The 22,387-nt window shown below is 37.5% G+C and overlaps 2 protein-coding genes and 1 long non-coding RNA gene across 3 annotated transcripts; all 3 read right to left on the bottom strand.

The window, feature by feature from the left end:
• Nucleotides 1–468: 468 nt before the first annotated feature.
• On the bottom strand, nt 469–997 carry LOC138886930 (uncharacterized). The gene is made up of 2 exons (XR_011405889.1): nt 893–997; nt 469–778 (listed from the first exon to the last, which is right to left on the bottom strand). It is a non-coding gene; the product is annotated as an uncharacterized lncRNA (long non-coding RNA).
• Nucleotides 998–9,753: 8,756 nt separating this feature from the next.
• Nucleotides 9,754–10,068, bottom strand: LOC138888212 (secreted RxLR effector protein 78-like). Its single transcript, XM_070170032.1, has one exon. It carries the CDS (start codon nt 10,066–10,068, stop codon nt 9,754–9,756), a length of 315 nt encoding a protein of 104 aa, XP_070026133.1.
• Nucleotides 10,069–20,449: 10,381 nt separating this feature from the next.
• Nucleotides 20,450–21,289, bottom strand: LOC138888211 (uncharacterized). Its single transcript, XM_070170031.1, has one exon. It carries the CDS (start codon nt 21,287–21,289, stop codon nt 20,450–20,452), a length of 840 nt encoding a protein of 279 aa, XP_070026132.1.
• Between the last annotated feature and the right edge of the window lie 1,098 nt (nt 21,290–22,387).

The following is a 22,387-nucleotide window of genomic DNA, read 5'->3' as shown; positions in this document are numbered from 1 at the left end:
TCGATCCAAACCTCTTAATTACAATAATCAATATAGTTTGATGTAAAATTGGAACGTGTTTTGTACAAAGAAAAATACTTTTCAGAAAATATTGTTAAAAAAAGAAGTTATTTTAGCAACCAAACACCAATTAAAACAAGGAAAACTGACTTCCTTTGCTTAAGTTTTTCTCCAATAGGTCTTTTGAAATAATTTCTAAATTTTAAAAGAATTAAATATTAAGACAAAAATTTCTTCTAAGAAAACTTTTCATATTTTTTTTTTCCATATCAAACACGCCACTGTTCGTGAGTGAATAATTTTTTATGAATCGCTAGTGATGCAATATAAAAGTAGGGGAATGGCAATAAATTTTCTTTCCTGTCGATCGCTACATCAAGTAGTTACAATGTGATGCAATATAAAACTAGGGGAATGACATAAATGGTAATTAGCATCATTTATCGGCTAGACAAAAAAAATTACTCCTCCGAAAGAAAGTGCAGAGACATAAAATTAATTCAAGATCCATTGACAATAGAAAAAAACAATCGTGCAAAATAAGCAAAAAAATATAAACGAAAAAAATTAAAAATAAATAAGAGATGACATTGAAAATAAGAGATGAATATTGTGTATAATCAAATCTTGCAGCAACAAAAGAATAAGCCCGATCCTGTTGAGTCAAGAACGCAAGAGCCACCATTAAACGATCTCCTTATGCAAAAGGCCAAACACTCCTTGTTAAAAAACAATTTCGCGCACTGATCGTAGCAATGTGGGCCTACTTGTTTTTGATCTGTTCATTGCAAAAAAATAAGAAGTCTTAATCTAAATAATCATTCAATCGCTTAAACTAAAAATTTAAAGGTAATAAAAAAAATGGGAGCAAAATAGATGGAAAAGGAGTAACCAAGATTTCTTGCGATAGCCAAACCAATGATAGCTAGAAATACAAGGAGAAAACATGAGTAGGAGGACCTGCAAATAGCCATTATATTGCAGCTTATGATTTATATTTGCTTCGTTATGGTCGATGTATATACAGCTAATTATTTAGGCTTTGGTTAGTATTTATAATTATGTGGGACAAACGTCAAAAGGAAAATATATAAGGAATCCATCGTTTATGGGAAAATCATTATTGCAGCATTAAATTTATTAATGCATGTAATAAATAGCGGAGGTCTCTATTACTTATGAATATACATCTTCATAGAGAAGTGATCGTTTGCAGTCATTAAGTCTTTGGAATAACCTCAGGGAAATAAAATATTTAGCTCACACAATAAATTTAAAGAAAATTTAGTTCTCTAAATATTGGTTAAGTAAAAGGGTCTGCATTTCTGACATTTTGCTTCTTCTTATGTATAGATATACCTTTTAAATTGAAAGATGTTGGGTTAATACGAATTTTAAAAAATAATAATTATAATTTGGCTGTTTAACTCTTTAGAGCCTCGAGGTATATTCATAGGCCAAAAGTTGATATAAAAAATAATTAGTTGGTTTCAGATAACTAACATTATTGGAGGACCTACGAATTGGAACTATGGTTTATCAACGATTTTGTACTTTTCGTTAATGCAAGGAGCAAAATATTCAGTTAGAAATATTATAAAGGACTAGACGTGAAAATGGAAGGATGACTTACCAATGTCCCTGACTTTAGATGTGTTATTATGACTTAGGGGTGGACATATATTAGTTCGAACCGAAAAAATCGACCGAACTAATTTTTTTTTAATTTCGATTTCGGTTATTCAGTTTTTTCGGTCGGTTTCAAATTAAAATTTTTAAAATTCAGCTTTTCGGTTTGGTCGTCGGTTATTGATTTATTTTTTTCGATTAACCGAAAAAACAAATTATTAGTACATGGATTCTTTAAAATATATATTCCATACTTATATAGGCTAAGGCCCAATTTTAAGTTCCATAAAAATAAGCCCATCCAAACCCAATTGCCCAAAATCCAAATACGCTAGGGTCCTTCTCAGTTCACTCATCAGCTCATTTTCTTTTCCCATTCTTAGGCTAGGGCTTTTCTTTCTCCCTTCTCTTCTTAGTTCTCTCTATCGGCAGTTCCTCCCCCCAAATATGCTAGGGCTTACATTGATACACTGGTGGTTTTCCCAAATACGCTAGGGATCTGTCATTGTCGTCAAATTTCTTGTGGCGGTAAGCTTCATTTTTGTTATATTTCGTTCATTTCTTCTTCTTTTTTGTGTTCTCTACTCCTCGCCGATCTTCTCTTCTTTCTCTCGTTTCAGTTTATTTTTTATTTTTTTCTGCTAAAAGTTAGTATTTAAAGACTTAAAGGTGCATGCAACATATATATTGTTGAAAGAAGTCTTGACTCTTGAATGTGATGTCCATTTTCTTGTAATATTTGTTGGTTTCAGTGTTGTTGAGAGGTTCTAACTTGTTATTAAAACAAGAAAAGCTCACTGCTCAGTATTTTATTGTTATGCTTGTATTATTTTTTGTAGATGGAAGAAAATGGAAGTAGGGTAAGTGAAACCTGCGAAGGTGGGGGTTCAAATGATAGCATACCTAATACTGAAGGTCTCAGTCCAGACAGTCCTGATGAAGCTCCAAAGAAAAGGAAAGCGATGCAACCTAGATCTGATGCTTGGAAACATTTTGAGAAGTATGATGATCCTAGTGGAGCTAAAAGAGCAAAATGTAACTACTGTCAAAAAACTTATGCTGCTGCTACGAAAGGTAATGGTACTACATCAATGAACAATCATCTCACTAAGTGTCCCAAAATGCCCCGTAGCATGGAAAATAGTCAAACACAAATCAGTTTTCTACCAGCTTCAAATGGGACAAATGAAGGGGTGCTTACCACTTGAAAATTTGATCAAGCACTTAGTAGGAGAGCTTTAGCTCAAATGATAATTTTGGATGAATTGCCATTTAGTTTTGTTGAAAAGGAAGGATTTAAGAAGTTTATGGGAGTCACAATGCCTCAATTTTCCTTCTCGTAGAACATTGACAAGAGATTGTTATGAACTTTATTGTGAACAAAGACATAGTTTGAAGAAGTCCTTCAATGAAGCACGTCCTAAAATCTGTCTTACAACAGATACTTGGACTTCTATACAAAGAATAAACTATATGTGTCTTACTGCTTACTTTATTGACAGAGATTGGAAATTGCATAAAAGGATAATAAACTTTTGTCCTATCTCTAGTCATAAGGGTGATGATATGGCATCAACAATTACTAATTGCTTGCTTGATTGGGGGTTGGAAAATGTATTTACTATAACTGTAGATAATGCTAGTTCCAATGATGTCACAGTAAGAGAAATGTCTAAATAATTGACTACTTGGGGAACTAATATAATGAATGGTAAACACCTGCATGTTAGATGTATGGCTCACATACTTAATCTCATTGTACAAGATGGGTTGAAAGAAATTGGTGTTTCTATCAAGAGAGTTAGACAAGCTGTGAGATACATTAGACAATCTCCCGCTAGGATTAGAAAGTTTAAAGAATGTTGTGAATCTCAAAAGTTAACTTCCAAGAGATCATTATGCTTAGATGTTTCAGCTCGATGGAACTCTACATACATGATGTTAGACACATCACAACAATTTGAGCTTGCCTTTGACAAATATAGTTTCTTTGATATTGGATTGTTGTATCATCTTCGTACCTATGTATGTGAAGATGGAACTAGTGCATGTGATCTCACAAGTGCTGACTGGGATAATGTGAGAACAATGGTAAAATTTCTTGAAACTTTTTATTTGCTTACTTTTAGGGTCTCTGGTTCTAGTTATGTCACTTCCAATGTGCATTTTGTTGAAATTTGTGAGCTTGATCTTATTTTGAAAGAGTGGATGGAACATGAAGATACTAGTTTGAAAGAAATGGCAAAAAAAATGAAAGAAAAATTTGCCAAGTATTGGGGTGAACCTGAAAAAATGAACAAGATGATCTTTATTGCATCAATTTTGGATCTCCGTAACAAGCTTGAATATGTTCCTTTTGCAATTGTGAGGATGTTTGGAGAAAAAGAAGGGGAAAAATTGATTTTAGAGGTGAAAAATTATATGGATTCTTTGTTTGATTATTATGTAAAAAAAATTCAATAGGAACATCATCTGCTTCATCTGGAAACACAACAGCTACTGTCAGTGGTTATGGTAGCTTTTTGAAAAGAGAAACAATGAGAACAAAATTGGAATTTGAGAAACATAAGGAAGTGACCGGAGGTTTAGGTACTAAGTCAGAGTTAGAAAGATATCTTGCTGAAGATCTTAAGCCTGAAACAGATGACTTTAAAATCTTAAAGTGGTGGAAAATGAATGAGCCTAGATTTCCCATTCTTGCGGAGATGGCTCGTGATGTATTAGTCATTCCTATTTCAAGTGTTGCATCTGAATGTTCATTCAGCATGGGAGGTCGCATTCTTGACTTGTTCAGGAGTTCGTTGACGCCTAAACTGGTGCAATCTCTTATTTGTCTTCAAGATTGGCTTAGAAGTGAACCTATTCCTATTAAAGTTGAGGAAGACTTGGAGTATCTGGAACAACTAGAATCCCCTGTTGTATTCAGCTAATCAGTTGTTGTATTCGAGTGTATTCGACTATATTCATGGCGTGAAACATGGGATTACAGCTAGACAGATTATTGTATTCAACTGTATTCGACTATATTCACGGCGTGAAACAGGGGATTACATTGTGTTTTAAATATAAAGTGAATCAATTAACATAATAAACTCCTAATATAACTCAACAAACTCAATTATAACACATATGTTTTGTATTTCCTTGTATAAAAAAGATACTCAACCGAATAATACCCCAAAAATATAGCAATCTTCAGAGAAATTATATAATACATCTAAATACATAAATTATATTAATTAAAAAAAATATGAATACATTCATGGCATATAGCGAGACAGTGAATACAATGAAATACATAAAATACAGCGGGATACATTTAAATACAATAAAAAAAGACAGTGAATACAATGAAATACATAGAATACAGCGAAAACGTTGAATTACAATGAAAAAAGACAATGAATACAATGAAATACATGAAAATACAACGTGATATATTGAAAATACATTAAAATATATTAACAGAAAATCAAGTTGCTCAGCCCCAAACTCCGTCGTCTTTATTCAAGAATAAACCCTAATTTCCGGCGAATCTCATCCTCCCCACCTCCACCAACACCCTTATTTTCTTTAAACACATCACCACTCTCTTCTTGTTCTTGTTTAGCCCAAGACCCATCATCAAGAACCTGTGTTTGTATACCCTCAACACTTTCTATGTCTTCATTGAACAATAATTGATAAGTTTCAGAAGAAAGTTTTCACAAATCAGAAGATGATTGCTCTGAATCTTTGCCATTGTTGTTGTTACCTGTGGAGAAGAAATGGAAGTTGTTGGGGAAGAAACATGGCTTGGGAATGGGAGAGGGTATAGTGGAAATCGGTTTAGGGTTTAAGAAGTGGGTTTTGGAAGGAAGCCGGGTTAAGAGTCGGAGGTGTGAGGATTTAAAGATGAAACGAGAGAGCATTGTGGAGGCTTGACAAATAGAAACAGAGAAAGATGGCGGCGAGCGGAGCCCTCAGTTGTGTTTTTAGGGAATGTGGGAAGAGAATGACATGTATCAAAGTAGAGAGAGAAAGAAAATAGTGTAACTGAATAGCGTATTTAGTGGCTTAAGGGTAGGAGGTAACCAAAATTAGATATTTTGCTATAAATATTAAAAGGTATCTTTAGAATATAATTTTTTTAAATAGTATTTATTTAAAATAAATAAGGTGTTAATCTTTGCTATAGGAGGTAAAAATTCCTTAAAACATATACATAATCAATGTATTTAACTCATAATAGATGGGGATGACTTACTTTTCCATTGATGATGAAAACCCCCTCTTGAAACCCTCCAAGAATCGCACAAACCAAGAGAATATGAAGGAAAATGGGCCAAATCTTGTTTTTAAAAGAACATACTGCCTCCAGTCTTTCCGCACTTGCGGTCACTTGACCGCTTCTACGGTTCCGCAGGTGCGACCCCACTACCGCATATGCGGTCCTTCGCCAAGCTCCCTCACTCCACTTCTGTGCTTCTCCTTCCGCAGGTCCGATCTCGCTTCTGCTGCAAGATGACCGCATCTTCATTCCCAGCTTTCTCCCTTCTCAACCGCATATGCGCTCCTTTGGCCGCTTCTGCTGCTCCGCATTTACGGCCAAGACCTCGCATGTGCGGTTACACCAGATGACAACATGCTTCAGCTCTTCCTCCCAACTCCAATTCGATCTGTTAACCACCCGGAATCCACCCGAGGCCCCAGGGACCCCGTCCAATCACACCAACCAGTCCCATAATATAACACAGACCTACTCGAGGCCTCAAATCACATCAAACAACGCTATAACCATGAATCACACTCCATTTCAAACTTGATGATCTTTAGAACTTCGAACTTCTTTATTCTATGTCGAAACTTATCAAATCACATCCAATTGACCTCAAATTTTGCAAACAAGTCATATTCGACATTACGGACCTACTTCAACTTCCGGAATCGGAATCTGACCCCGATATCAAAAAGTCCACTTCCAGTCTAACTTTAGCCAAACGACTCCAAAATGACCTACGGACCTCCGAATCCATTTCCGATCGCGCTCCTAATACCAGAATCACCATGCAGAGCTATTCCTAGACTCAGAACCCCAAACAGACATTGATAACACTGAATTGCGCTTCAACCTAGATTTATGAAATTCTTCCAAAAATGTTAACTTCCACTATAGGCGTCGAAACGCGCCCGGGTCATCCAAAACCCGATGCGGACATACGTCCAAGTCCTATATCCCTGTTGGAACCTTCAAATCCCGATTCCAAGGTCGTTTACTCATAAATCAAACCTTACTCAATTCTTTCAACTTGAAGCTTCCGAAATGAGAATTTTCTTTCCAAATTAATTTCAAACTTTTCGAAATTCAATTCCGACCACGCGTATAAGTCATAATACCTGAAGTGAAGCTGCTCATGGCCTCAAACTGCCGAACGACGCGCTAGAGCTCAAAACGACATGTCGGATCGTTACATATTCAGTAATCGACGAATAGTTGTTACAATATGGCAGGTAAAATATACGCAGTAAAAAGAGCAGATAAAGTGAATTCCAATGATGGCTTATCAAGCATGAGCCATTCCTTTAGAAACAATGATTCTTCAAGTTAATAAGCTAAAGCATTTAAAGTACGATAATCAAACATCTTATGAGGCTAATGTGAAATAATGGCTACTTTTCCAATTACATGCATAAACAAATTATCAATATGGGACCAAGAACACATTCCAAAGACATCATATGCCAAATAAACGTAGTCATGGATGCTAATTTAGGGTTCATTTCAGCACGAACATATAAAATTATATTGGTATTCCTCATATGAAAAATAAATGTCAGCCAAATGCAGACTGTAAGCTTTAAAAGTTCAAAGAGATAGGGATCTTACTTCATCATAAGATGTGTCTAACTAATCTATGCCATAATCAACATTCCTTTCCCGTTTGAGCCAAATTATAATCTTTCATTTGCACTATGGCTCCTAGCTCCTTGAGTTTCAACCTTTATTTTCACTGCTAATCTCACAGTAATATCAAAGAATTCAACTTTCACAAAAAATTCCTCAATAAGTCATATTACATGGAAGTTGAAAGGTAACATAGAGAAAATAAATCCTCTGGAAGCATGAATCCCTGACATACGATATTTTTTTTCAGTTTGTTTGAAAGAATTCTAAATTAAAAGGATATCACATGAGAAATTTTCTTCTGAGTCTTATAGTTATATCTAATTTGCAGTCATACTGCAATAGAAATACACATGCAAGCAAATGGAATACAATTTTCAAAGAACATCACATAAAGTTAAATAGTATAAAAATACTTTACACTTAGTTGGTAACTTCTTGTAGACAGTAAAGTAAGAAATATTGAGACAAAAGCACAGGATCCATTAAATAGAGCGAAGTCTGTAACTGAGCTTTATTAGCCATTAATGGTACTATCAACCGATTAATTTTTGGAGCTAATTTCTCTTCACGCCGTAGACGCCCTCTTTTTGCTGGGAGATTTCATCAGACACAGGTGGCATCGAAGTTCTTCGGTATGTCATTACTATTTTTGTTGTAGATGGCAATTTTCAAGAAAGAGCAGAGAAGAACTACGCAGAACTCAGAATTCCACTTAAGCTAATTAATGACAAAGCTGGAGAAATTTTGATATAAATGCAGAGCCAAAGGCAATATAGAGAATGAGTGACAAAAAGAAAGAAAAAAGCTTTATAATTGAAAAATCTGAACAGGAAGAACACAAAATTTTTCCATGTGATGAGTGAAGACATCTGGTGGATTAAGCTTCACGTCCACAGTTCTCTCTCTCTCTTTGAAACCCTAGAAGAAGAGAGCAATTTTTTTCAATTTGGACATAAGAATTTTTTTTTTTTCAAAATTCACTTTTTTTCCGAAATCAGCGATTGTTCATAAAATTTTCAATTTTCACTTGAAGATGCATTTTGAAAATTTTTCAAAAGTTTAAAAAACTCCAAAAAGTTATTTTTCAAATTTTTCACTCAAATCACTCACAAAACTTCAAAAACAATCCAAAATTATATTCATGTCCAAACACAACTACAACAACAACAACAACCCAGTGAAATCTCACTACTGGGGTCTGGGGAGGGTAGTGTGTACACAGACCTTACCCCTACCCTGAAGGAATAGAGAGGTTGTTTCCGAAAGACCCTCGGCTCAAGAAAACAAAAAGACAAAAGGAGACAATATTAGTATCAGCAAAAAAATCATATGAAAAAAGGAACAACATGAAATTCAGAAGAAAGATGCAAAGCAAAAGCGATAGCTAGTAAATAGTTCCTGCGCTGAAAAGTGAAATAGTAAGACACAACATTGCCACTAACTATCTTAGACAAAAATCCTACCAGACTGGTTTTGCAATGGTACAAAGTAAGGAAACACTCAAACTACCTCCTAACCTACAACCCTAATACTCGACCTCCACATCTCCCTATCAAGAGTCATATCCTCAAAAATCTGAAGCATCGCTATATCCTGTCTGATCACCTCTCCCCAATACTTTTTAGGCCGTCATCTACCTCTTCTCGTGCCCTCCACAACTAGTTGCTCACATCTCCTTATTGGCGCATCTGGGCTTCTCCTCTGAACATGCCCGAACCATCTGAGTCTCGCTTCCCGCATCTTGTCATCAATGGAAGCCACATGCACCTTCTCCCGAATATCATCACGCCTAATCTTATCCACCCTAGTGTGCCTGCACATCCACCTCAACATCCTCATTTCTGCTACTTTCATCTTCTAGATATGTGAGTTCTTTACAGGCCAATACTCAGCCCCATACATCATGGCCGATCTAACAACCACTTTATAGAACTTACCTTTGAGTAACGGAGGCACTCTCTTATCATACAAGACTCCAGATGCTAACTTCTACTTCATCCATCCTACACCAATACGATGTATAACATCCTCATTGATCTCCCCTAGATAACAGACCCAAGGTACTTGAAGTTGTCTCTACTTGGGATGACCTGTGATTCAAGCCTCACATCCACGTCCACTTCCCCCGGCTCAGTGCTAAACTTACACTCCAGGTACTCCGTCTTCGTCTTGTTCATCTTGAAACTCTTAGACTCAAGAGCCTGTCTCCAAACCTCCAGCCTATCGTTAACACCGGCTCACGACTTATCAATCAGAACTATGTCATCGGCGAATAGCATGCACCATGGCACTTCCCCTTGAATATGGTGTGTTAATGGGTCCAGAACCAGGGCAAACAAAAACAGATTGAGGGCAAAACCTTGGTTTAATCCCATTCTAATCGGAAAATGATCAGAATCGCCTCCTACTATCTTAACTCGAGTCTTTGTCCCAGCATACATGTCCTTAATAGCCATAATGTAAGGAACCGACACACTTTTTGCCTCTAAGTATCTCCAGAGAACTTCTCTAGGCACCTTGTCATACGCTTTCTCTAGGTCAATAAATACCATGTGTAGATCTTTCTTTCTTTCTCTGTACAGTTCCACCAACCGCCTAACAAGGTGTATAGCTTCCGTAGTTGAACGACCCGGCATGAACCCGAACTAGTTATCGGATACATACATTGTCATCCTCACCCTCTCTTCAACCACCCTCTCCCACACTTTCATGGTATGACTCAGTAATTTAATAACCCTGTTGGCCCAAGAACAAGTGAAGTTTTGAAGAATGACAAAAAGAACTCAGTCATAGACCAGGTCCATCTTGTGAAGCACAATTATGATCAACATATACATGTGAGATGCACATGGATGAGATAAGTCCTACTGATAAAGCAATAATATCTCCCGATCTGATCGAAAAGGTTGCATATTGGATAAGGAGAGAATGTCTCATTATATGAAGAGAACACAATCTAGGATGAAGATAGTGTTAGAGTTTGAGATTATCATGAACTCATCTCCGATAGGAGAGCAGCAATTGAGTTCCAATCAAACTCTGATTACTAACCTATTAAATGTCAGTGTTGTTCTCTTTTACAGGTAATGCACATACGCAGAAGTTAACTAAATTGAGAGCAAAAGAGCAAGGCAATTTTACAAGCAATTTATGTGTGATTTGAGTGTGCACTCCTGAAGCTACTTGAATGAGATAGAAGAACCAGTTCCATTGTGTCTATCTTTTATTCTAGTTCAATTGTAGTAGGTGGTTTAAAGTTGTACCTTTCAGATTTCATAGAAGCAATTGTATTTGGTACCTAGAGTGTTCAAGTTATAGCTAACTTGAAGTTGTCGCAACAGTTGAGGCTGTGTGCCACAACGGGATTAGAGTTAATCCTTAGGTTTACAAAGAGTTTTTGTAAATGCTATTTTCGCTCAGTGATTTTAGTGGAAGTTTGGGAAAATCCTACTAAGTAGTAGGTCGTGGTTTTTTCACCTTTTGAGTCAGGTATTTTCCACGTAAAAATCTCTGTGTTCTTTATTTTCTGTATTTATTATTCAGCAAACAATAGTAGTTAGAACATCTAGAAGAACCAGGTTCTTCTATAGTTTAGTTAAACGAAAATTGGGTACTACACAAATCACCCCCTCCCCCCTCTTGTGTAGTATTGACGCTTAAAACATCAATTGGTATCAGAGTAAGTTATCCTTGAAGAGGCTAACACCTTAGGAAAAGATTAAAATGAGTGCACCACCTGGGAACTGGGAAGGGCAATCCACTGTAGGCCTACACTCTTTAATGGTCAGTACTATTCTTGGTAGAAGAACATGATGAAAGATCACATCATAGGAGAAAACTATGAACTTTGGGACATAGTCACAGATGGTCCTTTGGCAACTACAAAGAAGAATGCTGAAGGAGTGGATGTGCCAAAGACAATAGCTGACTGCACTGCTGAAGATTTGAAGAAATGGGAGAAGAATGCTAAGGCCAAGAAATGGCTTGTGTGTGGATTGGGTCTAGACGAGTACAACAGGATTCAAAGTTGTACTACTGCAAAGGAAATATGGGACACTTTATAAGTGGCTCATGAAGGAACTTCTCAAGTAAAGAGATCAAGAGGAACACTGCAATATTCTCAATGTGAGAATTTCAGTATGAAGGAAGGAGAATCTATCCAGGAGATGTACACAAAGTTCACAACACTAACAAATGAACTTAAATCTCTTGGGAGAATTATCCTTGAAGAATACAAGGTTGAGAAAATCTTGACAAGGATTTTACCAGTGACTTGGGAAAGCAAAATCACTGCTATTCAGGAATCAAAGCATATTGCTACCCTCAAGCTGGATGAGCTGATTGGAAAACTCACTGCCTATGAACTGAGAAGGCAAACCATGAAAATGGATGCACCCAAGAAGGAAAGAAGTCTGACCCTCAGAATAGTTGAAGGTTCAGATCTAGAGGATGATGAAATGGCCATGATCACAAGAGATTTCAAAAGGTACCTGATGAGAGGAAAGGGTTTTTCAAGAGGTACAACCTTCAACAAACCAAGGGTTCCTGAGAAACAGACCAACGAGGTTTGCTAGAAATGTGATAAGACTGACCACATGATCAAGAACTATCCTCAATGGGAAATTGAGTGGAAGAAGGAAAGGGCGGAACGAAGGAACAGGAAGAAGGAACAAGTTCAACCAAAAAGGAACAAAGGATCAACAAAGGCTATGGTTGCTGCTTGGGGAGAAACATCATATGAGGACTCAGAAGATGAAGCTGGAGATGAACAAGCACTTATGGCCATCCGAGAATCAAATAATGAACAAGAGGTAAGTATCTTTCATCTCAAAGAAAAGATTAAATTCTTGTCTAAAGAAAGGTTGTCCGAGCTATTGCTAGACTTCATTGGTGAGTCTAAAATAATTAACAGTGAGAAGGAAGATCTGTCTAGGGAATGTGTGATCCTAGAAGCCAAGTGCAAAAATCTAGAGTCTAGGGCTAATGAGAGTGATAGTAAAAATGGTGAGTTGAAGAACCAGGTTCTTGAACTTGACACCAGTGTCCTAGAACTTAGGTCTGAGAACTTAAAACTGAAACTAGGAATAGGTAAGAAGAAAGCTGACCACACACATCTCACCCCAGAAGAAAACTTAGGAAAAATAAAGGATGAGTTGTACAAGAAGGATGAGCAGATAAAAGTTTTAAAATAAGATCTAGGGAAGGTAAAACATGAACTAGACAGAACTTGCAAATGGAACAAGGCTTTTGATGTACTTTCCTGTCTACAAGAACATCACAGTAGCAACAAAAGAGGACTTGGCTGTGGGACTCAAGAACCTAAGTGGGATCCTAAAAGCAAGTACCTCACTCTCCCTGAGAACAAAATCTGCACACATTGTGGTAAGACTGGCCATTACAAAAATGAATGTAATGAAAAAGAAAAGGCCAGTCAAAAGAACAAAGCTTTTGTTCATGAGAAAAATAGGCTGCCTGGGTAGGCTAAAAGGAATTTGATTTATCCCTTTGCCTATAGAAAGGGACCCAAACTAGTTTGGGTTCCTAAGACTAACCCTTGATTTCTTTTTGCAGGTCCAAGTGAAGGGGAGTAGCCAAATATGGTACATGGATAGTGGCTGCTCAAAACATATGACTGGAAGTAAGAACTAGTTCCTTTCACTTGAGGACTTAAAGGGAGGTAATGTCTCCTTTGTAAATGGGAAGAAAGGTGAGATTATTGGGGGTGAAAAGGTAGGTAAGACAAACTCTCACTCCATTGAGAATGTCTACTTGATAGATGGCTTGAAATACAGCCTGATCAGTGTGTCACAACTGTGTGACAGAGGTAACTTTGTAGCATTCACCTATACTAAATATTTTGTGATTAATCTTACCACTAACAAGATTGTTTTACAGGAAAAGAGTTAACAATATTTACATTGTAGATTTGTCTAATATTTCAGAAAATGAACTCACCTGCCTAAGTGTGTTGGATAATGATCTCCTCCTGTGGCACAAAAGACTTGGTCATGATAGTCTGAATCAGCTAAACAAATTAGTCTCTAAGGACTTGGTGATAGGGTTACCTAACATCAAGTTCAAGGAAGACAAAGTTTGTGAGGCCTGTGCAAGAGGGAAGCAGGTAAGATCATCCTTCAAAAGAAAGAAAATGGTAAGCACAACCAAAACATTGGAATTGGTCCATATGGATCTCTGTGCTCCAATTAGAACCATGAGCAGAGGTGGAAAGAAATATGTAATGGTACTTGTTGATGATTATTCTAGATTTACCTGGGTACTATTTTTAACATCTAAAGATGAAGCATTTGACATGTTTACTGCTTTTGTTAGAAAAACTCAGAAACAACTAGGTAATCAACTTGCATCCATTAGGTCTGATCATGGAACTGAATTTGAAAATGCTAAGTTTGCTGAATTCTGTGATGAACATGGTATAGATCATAACTTCTCTTCCCCTAGGACTCCTCAACAAAATGGAGCAGTTGAAAGAAAGAAAAGGACTCTTGAAGACATGGCTAGGACTATGCTTCTTTCTAGTAAACTGCCCCACAGCTTCTGGTCAGAGGCTGTAAACACTGCATGTTACATTATCAATAGATGCATGACTAGACTTCTTGTAGAGAAGACTCCCTATGAGTTACTTAAATGGAGAAAACCAAATATATCCCATCTTAGGGCATTTGGATGCAAGTGCTTTGTGCACAATAATGGAAAAGACTCCCTAGGTAAGTTTGATCCCAGAAGTGATGAAGGAGTATTCTTGGGATATTCTTCACATAGAAAAGCATATAAAGTGTTGAATAAAAGAACTTTGTGTGTAGAAGAAAGTGTGCATGTAGTGTTTGATGAAACTAATGTTGTTTCTGAGAGACAAGAACTTGAAGATGAAGCCATTGGATTGGTGAAGGATTTGACTGAAGTCTCAGCATAAGTTAAAGTGGCACCAAAAGAAGAAACAAGTGATGGAACATGTCCTTCCATTCAGGGCAACCTGATAGGGGGAACTGATCAAAGAGGAATTGAAACAAATCCCCTAAAAGAACCTGTTCATGACCATGTTCCTCAGCAACAAAACATGGGAAAAATATCTAGCAGACATCAGTTGGTTGTGAAACCTCACAAGTATCAAAGTTCTCATCCTATTGAGAACATAATCACTGATCCAACATTTGGAGTCAAAACTAGATCACAATTAAAGAATCTGTATGCTTTTGATACTTTCTTATCTCTTATTGAACCTAAAAATGTTGTTGAGGTTTTGCAGGATACAGATTGGGTGAATACAATGCAAGATGAACTCAATCAGCTCGAGAGAAGTCAAGTCTGGCATCTAGTTCCAAGACCCAAGGACAGATCAGTTATTGGTACAAAATGGGTCTTCAGAAACAAACTTGATGAAGATGGAATAGTTACAAGAAACAAGGCAAGACTTATGGTCCAAGGTTATGACCAAGAGGAGGGTATAGTTTATGATGAGACTTTTGCTCCAGTTGCAAGACTAAAGGCAATAAGACTCCTCATAGCCTTTGCTGCACACATGGAATTCACTCTCCATCAAATGAATGACAAAAGTGCCTTCCTGAATGGCTACCTGAAAGAAGAAGTGTTTGTGAAACAACCTCCGGGGTTTGAGAGCAAAGAATGTCCTGAGCATGTGTACAAACTAGACAAGGCTCTATATGGACTCAAGTAGGCTCCTAGAGCATGGTATGAACGACTGTCCAAATTTCTGCTTGAACATGGATACAAAAGAGGTAAAATTGACAGTACCCTATTCTTAAGGGAAAAAGGTAAGGATCTCTTTGTGGTACAAATATATGTTGATGACATAATCTTTGGGGCCACCACTGATAAACTAAGTAAGGATTTTGCCAAATTAATGGGGAGTGAGTTTGAAATGAGTATGATGGGTGAGCTTAACTTTTTCTTAGGCTTACAGATCAAACAAAGCCCAAATGGAACCATGATCCATTAGCAGAAGTATGCAAACGAGCTGATCAAAAAGTTTAAAATGGTTGAATCAAAGGAAATAGACACCGCCATTGCAACTTCCACTAAATTAGACATAGATGAACCTGGTTCATCAGTTGATCAGAAGTTGTATAGGGGTATGATTGGTTCACTCATGTATCTTACTGCCAGCAGACCTGACATAGTTTTCAGTGTAGGGCTTTGTGCTCGCTCTCAAACCAATTCAAAAGAGTCTCACTTGATTGTTGTCAAAAGGATACTAAGATATTTGAAAGACACCACTGATCTATGTCTTTGGTATCCTAAAGGTAGTAATTTCAATCTAGTAGGATATGCTGATGCTGATTATGCAGGTTTCTTTGTGGATAGGAAACGCACCTCATGTATGAATCACTTTCTTGGTTCATATCTTGTATCTTGGGCCACTAAAAAGCAAAATTCAGTGGCCTTATCCACTGCTGAGGCTGAATATGTTATTGTTGCTTCTTGTTGTGCTCAATTGTTATGGATCAAACAGTAGCTGGTAGATTTTGGCATTGAAGTTGGTTGCATTCCTATATTCTGTGATAACACTAGTGCTATAAGTATGACAAAGAACCCTGTTCATCATAAGAGGACTAAGCACATAGATGTTAGACACCACTTCTTAAGATATAACTATGAGAAAGGATTGATCTCCATAGAATTTTGTGCTACTGATAAACAAATTGTTGACATCTTCACTAAATCACTGAGTAGAGAAAACTTTGAGAGCAACATGTTGGAATTAAGGATGATTAAGATCACCTAATAGGTCCAGCTCAGAATGCACAATGAGAAAAAATTTGAAAAATGAAAAAAAAGTTGGCTAGGAATTCTGAACTTGTGTAATTATCTAGATTAATTCTTACTCAGCTTCATACTTTAATTAGTATACTCCTGTGACATGTGTTTATATGACTCACAGATCTCTTACAAAATTTTCTCTATTATGGCATTTGAGGCATATTCAAGGGACTTCTAAATGAAGAACTTGGTTCATCAGTATGGGTTCATATGAAAGCTAAGGTATGTTTTCTATACTATGCACAATTAGAAAGATTAATTATTCAATCATGAGCAGAAGTCCTATACTTGTTAAATTCCTAGAAAATTCTATTCGTTAGCATTGAACCAGTTCTGTCTGCCTAGAACTCTAAACCGAAAATTTAGCCTAAAATCTAGGGAAGATAAACCGATAATTCAAAATCTAGAATTTTAGGTTGATTAGACCTCTATTTGACCACTGCAAAAGGATTTCGTTACCTATTAGATGTGTATTTCTCTTTAAATACACATCATTTCTCCTGCCATCTTTATAATTCCAAACCGTCAAAAAAAGTTCTTCACTTTCACTTGCCCTCTTCTCCAAAACTCTAAATTTCCAAATTCTTTCAAGAAGCCAACGATCATCACAAACCCACAAGATAATCGTGGAACTCCTCCACCACCATATCCCTCAAATTCATCCACACCTCATCCACCCAGTACATCGTCAAAACCTAGACTGTGTAGGGTGAAAATGCTTGCTCGAAATACTGTAGCGTCTGGGGCTCTGAGGAAGAAATTAAATGAAAAGTTGAAGGCAGGCCAGGCCCAAAACTCCAGATCCAGCTCTGATTCTGAATCATATCAATCCGCTACTGAGGGGGAAGGACCTAGGTCTTCTGACTCTGAAAAGACTCAAGAATCTCCATCTAAGGTTATTTCTTCTGTGTTTGAGAATCTAGAATCTAAGTTTAATCTGGTTGGGTCTGTTAAGGATGTAGAAGTACCAGGTTCACAAAGGAGTGGAGGTAAAAAAAATTCTAAAAAAGAAAAAGAGAGAGAGGGTGCATGTGGTGATGAGAGGGGAAATGGGAAGGGAGCAACTCTTGCTATCTGTGGGGTTGCACAAGAAAGGGTAGGAGAGAGAGGCATGAAGTCAGGGGGAAGTGGTTCTGAGGAAGCTGCTGAGGGGTTGGTTCATCTGAGCACACAGAGAGATGAACCTATTTCATCTACTGAAGATACCCTAGCAGACCTACTGAAAAAGGTTGGAGCAAGCTATGACCCAAAGAAACGCAGAACTCCCACAACAAAAGCCCCCAATGTTCTTAAGTCTTCCAAAAAAAGAAAGGCGTCATCCTCAACACCTACTGCCTCTTCACTACCAAGGGGTAGAGCCACAAGAAGTAGGGTGAAACAGAGTGAAGCTGGTCTACAAAGGGCTTTAAAAGAGAGTAAGGAAAAGAAAATAGATAAAGGAAATGGAAAGATTGCAGAATCCTCAGAGGCTGTTGAGGAAGAGGAGATGGAACTGGTCCATCAAGAAAGGGGTACATCAGTAGAGGTTCGTACCCCCAAGCCTAAAAAGCCCAAGACCTCCTCCAAGAAGTTTTCCTCCATGTCTGAGGTTGTTGAACCTATACTAGCCAAGAGGACAAAATCTGTAGTGAAAAACAAACAATCAAAAATTTCTGAAGATAATGACTGGAGTGGAGAAGAAGAAGAAAATGATTCTGAGAAGGAACAAGATAAGCTTGCCATGTTTGGCAAAATAAAGATTTTAAAGGGTAGACTGCTGAAGACCTGGTGGAACTAGGAATGATGAGATTGGTGAATGCTTTAGCTTCTCAGGGATGGAAGGGCATGGTCCTTCAGATGGATGGTAGGCTAGCCAGAAATGAGCTAATTGAATTTATGGCCAATGTTGCGGTTAAGGATGGCATTGTTAGTAGCCTAGTGAAAGGAGTCCAAGTGCAGTTTGATGCAAAGAAACTGGGAGAGATCCTGGACATACCCTTTGAAGGGTTTGATGACTATACAAGGAAAATGTGGCCCTGCCTGGACTCCCTCCCTACTGCTCTTGCAATCAACGTGAGGTTTTGTGATTCAGAAGAGGTGAATGAAGTCATGACTGTGTAGAAAAGTGAAATGAGGCCTGAGCACAAGGTCTTTTTTGAATTTGTCAACAAGTGTTCATTGCCCAGACTGGAGAGAAGGCACATTGCTAATTACATGGATCTAATTCTTATGGAGTGCCTGGAGAGAGGAAAACAAATCAGCTGGTATGCCTTCATTATCAAGCTGCTAGACAGGGTCATAAACGGATCCAAGGCCCATGGTACTCCCTATGGCTTTATTCTAAGCACAGTTCTGGATAGGCTCAATGTGCCTCTGAAGAAATGGGAAATGGCCTCGAGCAAGGATCACTTTGGCATCAATACTCTTCTCGTTTGTGACTATGCAGTCACTGCCATCCCAAATGAACCTGGTTCATCTCAGAAGGCACCCATCAACAGCAAAGTTAGGACTCTAGTTTAGGAATGTATAGCCAAGGATACTGAAATAGCTAGGCTCAAGGCTCGTTTGATTGAAGTAGAAACTGAGGGGGATGGTCTCGGAATTGATCTTGCCAAAGAAAAGGAGAAGAATGATGGAATTCTTCACAACATGCTGAGTCTTCTCCAAACACAAACCCAACCCTCTAGTTCCTCCAAGCCTTAGGACTTCTGAACTTGTTTAGTACCTCAGTGACCCAGATTAGGGATGTTTCTATCTTTTGTGCTTTGCTCATTGTTTGAATATTTTTCTTTCTTTTTGTGGATTGTTGGTGGCAACATATCTCTATCAATTATAACTACTATTTAGCTCTTATTCAATGATTAATCTGTCCTTGATAATTTAAATATATTTGCTTGATTACTGATGATTGCACTTGCAGTTGCCCCAGTGGCTATGAGTACTTATTAAAATCTGGGTACCACACTTTGTATGCAAATTTTCGATGATGCCAAAAGGGGGAAGAGACATTGTGCTTTACACATTCTAAAAATAAGTGATATTTATAACCTAATTAACTGGTCCTTGATGATAAGTGAATTTTCTAAGTTTAGTATTGATGGTTAAGCTGAGTTCTTATAGGATCCAAATCAGTAAAAAGCACAGAGTTTGTCATCATCAAAAATGGGAAATTTGTTGGCCCAAGAACAGGTGAAGTTTTGAAGAATGACAAAAAGAATTTAGTCATGGACCAGGTCCATCTTGCGAAGCACAGTTATGATCAACCTATACATGTGAGATACACGTGAAGGAGATAAGTCCTACTGATCAAGCAGCAATATCTCCTAATCTGATCGAAAAAGTTGTATATTGGATAAGGGGAGAATGTCTCCTTATATGAAGAGAACACAATCTAGGATGAAAATAGTGTTAGAGTTTGAGATCATCATGAACTCGGCTACGATAGGAGAGCAGCAATTGAGTTCCAATCAAAATCTGATTACTAACCTATTAAATTTCAGTGTTGTTCTCTTTTATAGGTAATGCACATACGCAGAAGTTAACTAAATTGAGAGCAAAAAAGCAAGGCGATTTTGCAAGCAATTTATTTGTGATTTGAGTGTGCACTCTTGAAGCTACTTGAACGAGATAGAAGAATCAGTTCCATTGTGTCTATCTTTTATTCTAGTTCAATTGTAGTAGGTGGTTTAAAATTGTACCTTTCAGCTTTCATAGAAGCAATTGTATTAGGTACATATAGTGCTCAAGTTATAGCTAACTTGAAGTTGTCGCAACAGTTGAGGTTGTGTGCTACAACGGGATTAGAGTTAATCCTTAGGTCTACAAAGAGTTTATGTAAATGCTGTTTTGACTTAGTGATTTTAGTAAAAGTTTGGAAAAATCCTACCGAGTAGTAGGTCGTGGTTTTTTTACCTTTTGAGCAAGGTATTTTTCATGTAAAAATCTTTGTGTTCATTATTTTCTGTATTTATTACTCCGCAAACAGTAGCAGTTGGAACACCTAGAAGAACCAGGTTCTTCTATAGTTCAGTTAAGCGAAAATTGAGTACTACACAAATCACCCCCCCTTGTGTAGAATTGATGCTTAAAACATCAACCCCTATACTTGTTACAACTCTAGATATCACCTTTATTTTTATACAATTGATCTACCATACTCTACCTCCACTCATCTGGAATCTTCTTCTCCTTTAAAATAACATTAAACAACCCAGTCAGCCACTCCAAACCTGCTCTCCCCACACACTTCCAAAATTCTACTAGAATCTCGTATGGCCCGTTCGCTCTGCCCCTACTCATCTTATGCATATCACCCACGACCTCCTCAACCTTGATACGCCTGCAGTACCTATAGTCATGATGACTCTCGGAATGCTCCAATTCGCCTAGCGCAATAACCCGATGCCCTTCTTCGTTCAGGAGTTTCTGAAAGTAAGTCTGTAATCTCCTCTTAATCTGGGCATCTTCCATCAATATTCTACCATCTTCGTCCTTGATGCATCTCACTTGGTCCAAATTCCGAGCCTTCCTCTCTCTCAACTTGGCCAACCGAAATAACTTATTCTCCCCGCCTTTTTTCCCCAGTTCCTCATACATACGACCATACCCCGCGGTCTTAGCCTCCGTTACCGCCAGCTTAGCTTTCTTCCTGGCTACCTTATACCTCTCCATGCACGCTCGCCTCTTCTCCTCACCTATACTCCCCACAAACTTTAGGTACGCCGCCTTCTTAGCTTCCACTTTACCTTGGACCATGTCATTCCACCACCAATCTCCTTTGTGCCCACCAGAGATGCCCGTCGTGACCCCTAACACCTCTCTCGCAGCCTCCCTTATACAGTCTGTTGTCACTGACCACCTAGTGCTCGCGTCACCACTGCTCCTCCAAGCTCCCATAGCCGACAACTGCCCCTCTAGCTCTTGGCCTTTATCCTTAGTTAAGGCTTCCCACCTGATTCTTGGTCTTCCTCGAGCAGACCTTTTCCTCCTCTTTAACATAATACCCTAGTCCATCTCCAAGAGCCTATGCTACGTCGCGAGTATCTCACCTAGAATCACCTTGCAATCCTTATACAACCCTCTGTCATACCTCCTGAGGAGGAGCTAAATTTTAAATATCATTTTTATTTCAAAAAACTTTTCCCCTATTTTGAAATTCTACAATTCACATGTCAAAATATTTATCTAGAATTGTTTTAAAGGACTAGAAATGAAAATGGAAGAATGACTTGTCAATATCATTGACTTTAGATGTGTTATTACTTATATATATGCCATATGTTCTTCAAATTTTGTAAATATAAAAATAAAAAAAGAATTGCATGATATCATCTTATATCATAAGAAAATAAAACGCAGAAAAATGGAAATTATGTACTGTCAAAAGTGGTAAGAACATTTTTTTGATAAATAAATATAAAATTCTTTTATTTAACAAAATAAAGAGCCGGGACTCAATATTGCTAGAAATTAAAAAATAGCCAGATTTACAAGTGGTAATTGAAAAATATCCATAGTTTCAAAAGTAATCGAAATTTAGCCACTTTTCATGTAAAAGCTAAATCTGAACAAAAACATTGTTAAAATCCGAAAATATTCCAGCATAATATGCTAGAGTTAGAATTTTTTACATGTGAACTTCCAGCATAACATGCTGGAATTTCATAATGTATTGGAATTCCAATATAATATGTTAGAAGTTCATACACAGGTGTTCCAATCTCCAGTATATTATGCTGGAACTTTCCGTGTGCTGGAGTTCCAACATAATATGTTGGAAGTTCATACATAGGTTCTCCAATCTCCAGTATACTATGCTGGAATTTTCCATGTGATGGAGTTGCAATATAATATGATGGAAGTTCATACACAGGTGCTCCAATCTCTAGTATATTATGTTGAAACTTTCCGTGTTGTAGCAAAATAATGGCTATTTTTTCAATGACTTTGCAAACGTTGACTATTTTTTAGTTATTAGTCCGAAAATTAGCTAGCTCGTGCTATTTTGACCTCAATATTGTGCAATTTAATGACCTGGCTTGCGACAATTTTACTTTTTTCTTTTTTCCTTGTATTTTTATTGCCTTAAAAACGAAA

This window comes from Nicotiana sylvestris, chromosome 3 (genome assembly GCF_000393655.2).
Source record: "Nicotiana sylvestris chromosome 3, ASM39365v2, whole genome shotgun sequence".
Classification (NCBI taxonomy): Eukaryota; Viridiplantae; Streptophyta; class Magnoliopsida; order Solanales; family Solanaceae; genus Nicotiana; species Nicotiana sylvestris.
Note: the sequence above shows the minus strand (reverse complement) of the source record. Positions and strands in the feature narration are given on the sequence as shown.